At 42.8% G+C, this 5,923-nt stretch overlaps 1 protein-coding gene across 1 annotated transcript; it reads left to right on the top strand.

The window, feature by feature from the left end:
- Positions 1 to 220: 220 nt before the first annotated feature.
- On the top strand, positions 221 to 5,170 carry nefla (neurofilament, light polypeptide a). Its single transcript, XM_036140151.1, has 4 exons — positions 221 to 2,742; positions 2,826 to 2,950; positions 4,004 to 4,398; positions 4,499 to 5,170. The coding sequence occupies exons 1-4, from the start codon at positions 1,702 to 1,704 to the stop codon at positions 4,894 to 4,896; spliced, it is 1,959 nt and encodes a 652-aa protein (XP_035996044.1). The 5' UTR covers positions 221 to 1,701; the 3' UTR covers positions 4,897 to 5,170.
- Positions 5,171 to 5,923: the final 753 nt, after the last annotated feature.

The raw sequence follows: 5,923 nt of genomic DNA, 5'->3' as shown, positions 1-5,923 counted from the left end.
ATCATGTGTGGACAAAACTTACCAACAGAGCTTTGCTCCTGCTTCATAAACAAAGCACTTTACTTTGCAAATCTTCAAATCTGTTGCATCAAATGCACACAAATACCAAATGATCTCATGTTGCATAATTTATATGTCAAATTCCATGATTCAGGCCAGGTTTGCACCTCGGTCTGAGTTCAGGTTGATGGGGTAGATCTGAACGATAGTCAGGATTTTAAAAAAGGCTCAGGAAATCTATATTCCTCTGGACATGTCATGAAGTGAGGAGAGGGTGTCTGAGCACAAGGATTTACTTGGGTGGTTAAGGAGATGAAAATGACAATTATATGGGTTTGTAGTTGTACCATACTACATTTTGCCATTCATAGAAAATGGATGGAACACTGCTCCTTTAAAAGCCTGACCCTGCTTTAAACTACTTCTGAACTTCATCCCTGACTTGTCTTGTGTGTTCCTCAGTCTTAATGACGCTGTTTGCTCATCAACAAGCAAAGTCTTCACATAACAGCTGCATGTATACAGAAATTAAATTACATATATGTAGACCAGACAGCCTCTGTACGCAGGCTGTTGTTCCTTGGTGCCGTCTGGGGTTCGTCTTCTGACCTCAGGATCTTTGCTGTATGGCTGTTTGATAATTGCTCATGCCAGGAAAAAAAAGAAAAACAGACATACATTTAGACTCCATTTATAGTTAAGGTGACTTCAGAAAACACTTGGTTTCAATGAAAACTGCAAGAAACAGTTTTCAGTTAATTGAATGTCATTGTATGACATAAATTCCCACTAAACTGAAGTGTGAACAGTGTGTGGTTCTAAGGAGACAACATGTAAAAACTGCAGCTCAAAGGTTGACACACAGCAGATGAATCAGATGAAAGAGGATGTTTCTGTTTTTGCTGAAATCTTTTCCATCTACTTATAGACAATATGGCCTAATTTAACACTGACCTGGAATTGATGCATAAGTATGTTTTATTAATGTCTCAGCAATGCTATGCTTTCTTCACGCGTGCATGTCATTCACAATACAAATTCTGCTCTGAGATGAAATATGGAGAATGAATTTAATCTCCAAAGCCCATCTGCTGCTTTTGTTGCTTTAAAACACTCCCATCATCTCCTCTTTTACCTTCACTGCAGGTTGTTTGAGGTCACGGCTGCAGTTTTCTTCTTCACCAGAAGGCGGCAGGCTGCGTCACGACTGATGAGACAGGGCAGCCCATCTCCAGTTGCCTGCAGTTTGTTTCTTCAATATTTTAGTGCTTCATGAATCATGAATACAACAAACTGCTCAGTTGTCCGCAATACTATGAAAGCCGGGCTCAAAACCGGTGCGTAATCTGAAGCTCCACTGAGTTCTTCTTTCCTTCTCTTTAAATGAAAATGATGTGTTTACCACCTTAAAACTGAAATGTCCTGGCTTCATATCTCCTTTTTTTTATTTGAGTCTTTTCCTTCCTACGCCTTTGCCTGTGGCTGCGCTCTCTCATCCTGTGCTGCTGCAGTGTAAGCCTAGAGAGGCTGCATTGTCAGAGTTTGGAGAAAGTGCTTGCGTCAGTCTCTGTCCTGCTATAAAAGCGCAGCCTGCCGCTGCAGCAAGCAGTCGGGGCTTAAACCTGAGCCCTCTGTTTTCCTCCCAACCCGCGCAGACACACAGGACAGAGGGAGAGCAGCCAGTCCCTCCAACACCCAGCCATGAGTAGCATCGGATATGACCCCTACTATGCCTCCTCATTGTACAAACACATGTATGTGAAGCCTACCCCTCGGGTGGTGGTGAGAGGGAGGACCCAAGCCGCCTACTCTTCCCGATCATCCCCACTATCTTCCTCCCGTCTGCAGTACTCCTCTCCCAGCCGGGTGACATTCTCCTCGTCTTCCTCGGCCTCCTCCCTGGAGCGGGAACTCAGCCAGGCGGCCCAGATCAGCTCCGACTTCCGAACCGTGCGCACACAGGAGCGCAGCCAGCTGCAAGACCTCAATGACCGCTTCGCGGGCTTCATCGAGAGGGTGCGTGAGCTGGAGCAGCAGAACCGTGCTCTGGAGGCAGAGCTGCTGCTGCTGAGGCAGAAGCACGCCGAGCCGTCCCGTCTCAGAGCATTGTACGAGCAAGAGGCCAGGAGTCTGAGGGCCGCTGTCGATGAAGCAAGGGGAGAACAGCAGACTGCCCTGGGCCAGAGGGAAAGGCTGGAACAGACCCTGAACTCACTGCAGGGTCGATATGAGGAGGAGTTGCTGGCTCGGGAAGAAGCGGAAAGCAAGCTGATCGAGACCCGTCGCGAGGCCGACGAGGCTGCCTTAGGAATGGCCGAGCTGGAGAAAAGCGTTGAAACCCTGCTGGATGAACTGGCCTTCCTCAAGAGGATCCACGAGGGGGAGGTAGCTGAACTTCAGGCCCAGGTCCAGCTGGGAGTTCAGGTAGCGGTTGAATCCGAAGCCGCCGCTCCAGATCTGTCTGGTGCTCTCAGGGACATCCGGTCCCAGTATGAGAGGCTGGCCGCGAGGAACATGCAGGCAGCTGAGGAGTGGTTTAAGGGGAAGGTGGGCTCACTGACTGAAACCGTGGCTCACCACACCAGTGCAGTGAAAAGCTCAAAGGATGAAGCAGGAGAGTACCGGCGCCAGCTGCAGTCCCGCATACTGGAGATTGATGCGTGCAGAGGCCTCAACATGTCCCTGGAGAAGCAGCTGCATGAGATGGAGGAGAAGCAGAGTGAAGAGATAGCTGCTATGCATGTAAGTACATGCGCGCTGTGGTACTATGTGATGCTTGTGCAGATTTTAACACATTTAGGTTACTCACCTTGCTTTCTATTTAGGACACCATTGCAGAGTTGGAGAATGAGTTGAGGGGCACCAAACAAGAAATGGCACACTACCTTAAGGAGTACCAAGACCTGCTGAATGTTAAAATGGCTTTGGATATTGAGATCGCAGCATACAGGTGAGACATAAGCCATCTAAGTGTTGATTAATCAGGTTAAGGTGGTGATATGACACAAATAGAAACAAACTATTATTGTTTCAGTTTTTGTTGATTACATACCCTTAAATATGTCAGTGGGTTAGTTTGGGTTGGGTTGAACTGCCTACTTTCAATAGCTTGATAAATAGTTAAAAATGATTAAAGGTGAAAATAATTTCCTACATTTTTATTTTAAAAGCAGATATAATTACTTAGGTATTAGGTAGGGACCCCCCCCCCCCCCAAAAAAAAAAAAAAAAAAAAATCATTCCAAGGCCAGTGTTGGAGCTATCAAGTCAGACATTTCTGCCGGTTAGTGGGCGGGGCTAATCATGATATGGACAAGGTGATTGGTTTACTGTGCAAGTCTACAAACTATTTGATTTACTAAAGTATTTAAATTATTTAATGAAATGAAACACTTTGACAGGGAAATAATAAACTATTTTAAAGTTTTTATAATTATATTTTTTTATTTATTATTTTTCATTTGTTTAATATTTGATAAAAGGCATAATGGACAAGGTGATTGGTTTACTGTGCAAGTCTACAAACTATTTGATTTACTAAAGTATTTAAATTATTTAATTAAATTAAACACTTTGACAGAGAAATAACAAGCACATTTAAAGTTTTTTATGATTATATTATTTTTATTTTTTTATTATTTTTTAAATATTTGATAAAAGTGCTTAAATAATGTGCTTTTACATATTTGTTCAACTATTTATTACAGTTTCATTTAAGTCACATATATAAAGATTTAACAAAATATTTATTTATCATACGTATAAAATACCAATGCACACTTTTAAATGATACTGTAGATACGTTTTTATAAATAATTTACCTTTAATTTTTTAAACTATTGGAACTTTTAATTAACTATAGACAACTTTATTAGTATATATATATTAGATGTGTGTACTTTTGATCTAAAACAGATATTTAACAGGTTAATTGAGTATCAAATTGTTGCATTTTTGTCCCATCCCTTTTTTTCCCCCCCCCCCCCCCCCCACACTTAAACAGGAAGCTTTTGGAAGGGGAGGAGTCTCGCTTCAGCGTGGGACTGTCTGGGGGCATGTCTTCCATGTACAGCCACAGCATGGCAGCACCCTCCTTCACCCGGCCCATCCTCTCTAGCCTCAGCTCCGGCACCTCTTACCTGATGACCTCCCGTCTGCTCAGCTCCAGCACCACTGAGGGCATAATCTCTGCCAGCCAAGCCCAGCAAGCAGAGGCCAGCCCCCCAGCAGAGGAGGAGGAGGAAGAGGAGGCCGAGGAGGTAAAGGAAGAAGAGGAGGAGGAGCAGAAAGAAGATGAGGGGGAGGAGAAAAAAGAAGAAGAGGGAGGAGAGGAGGATGAGAAAGAAGAGGAAGAGGAAGCAGGGGAGGACGGTGAAGAGACTAAAGAGGGAGAAGAAGGTTGCCACTTTTAACTTGAATATTTATGCAAATAAACCATTATTTATCTAATTACAATCATTAAGAATAATGGTAAACAAAGCCTAATGTTTTCATGCAGGTGGTGATGAAGAACAGCTGAAGGAAGAGCCTGAACAGGCTGCAGTTGCTGAGGAAGAGAAGGAAGAGAAAGATAAAGGTGAGGAAGCTGATGTCAAAGAAGAGCCAAAAGAGGAGGAAAAAACAGAGGGAGCCGAGGATGAAGATGAGAAGGCCAAAGAGGAAGAGAAAGAGGAGAAGGGAGATTCTAAAGGGAGCGAAGAGAAAGAGGAGAAAGAAGAACCTAAAAAGAGTGAAGAGAAAGAAGATACCGCCGATGTCAAGAAGGAGGACAAAGCTGATGTCAAAGAAGCCAAAGAAGCTGCTCCAAAAAAGGATGATGCCAAAACAGAGAAAGCTGAAGAAAAACCTGCCAAGTCTGAGCCTGCTGAAGAAAAAAGCACAAAAGGTAAAAAGTAAAATTAGCACACTATGGCCGTGACCGCAAATCTCAGCTCAGTAATCAAATAAGACATCAGCGCTGGCAATCCTGCTTGGTAACATGGTGCTCAATAAAACAACCTGATAGCCATTTCCAGCAACAAGTCAAGCTAAACTGCTTCCTAAGATCGAGAATAAACCATAAAGGTCTGAATGCACAATTCCTAATGTCTGTAAGATGTATAACCGCTGAATGCTAAACTGAGTGTCTGTGTTTTGGGTGAATAAATAAAGAAATGATTCTTGAAGCCAAGTGTGTAGGTCATTTTGCCTCCCAGTTCAAAGTTTGACGTTCAACAAGTGGCCGAACTTCTTTATTTAAGTTACTGTCAGTGTTACCTTTTTATGAACATTAGAAAATGTGTTTTAAATGCTGAGACTTCCTGTTAAGGTGAGATAAACCAATTTTAGAAAAAAAATCTGAATTATTCTTTTTCAAATCACTAATTTCATCACACTTTTTACCACTTTATATTTTTAAATTGTATATAGAACACATATAGGTTATGTTAGGGTATTATAAAGAGTCTGTCTTCAACTGCATTAAAAAGTTTCCTTGTCATTCCTTGTCATCTGTGATGACAGGTTGTTTGAGGTCACGGCTGCAGTTTTATCTTAGTGGAAACTGTTAAAGATTACCGCCCCCTGTCGGTGACTCTCCCGATCATTTCACCCTGGCGGTCTTCTTCTGTTAATGGCTTATTTAGTAAGAAATTACTCTTGAAAGAGAAACTATAGTTCAACACATTTAATCTAAACAACGCAGAGAAATGGTACAGCTCTGTACTGGGATCCTATATTGATCGCGATACAGGAAAATGGCAAAATGGGGAAGAGCCTCGGAAAATGGTTACATTAGCTTCCTATAGATCAGCAAGGACACGGCCCTTCCGGAGCGGTACAAACCTCACATGTTGCCTGTTAAAGAAGTGTCACTGTCAGACTGTGAAATAGCATAGACTCCAAGGTTTATCCACATGCACATGGTGCCCTGTGATAGCTGACC

The sequence above is a fragment of the Fundulus heteroclitus genome, chromosome 8 (genome assembly GCF_011125445.2).
Source record: "Fundulus heteroclitus isolate FHET01 chromosome 8, MU-UCD_Fhet_4.1, whole genome shotgun sequence".
Lineage (NCBI taxonomy): Eukaryota > Metazoa > Chordata > Actinopteri > Cyprinodontiformes > Fundulidae > Fundulus > Fundulus heteroclitus.
Note: the sequence above shows the minus strand (reverse complement) of the source record. Positions and strands in the feature narration are given on the sequence as shown.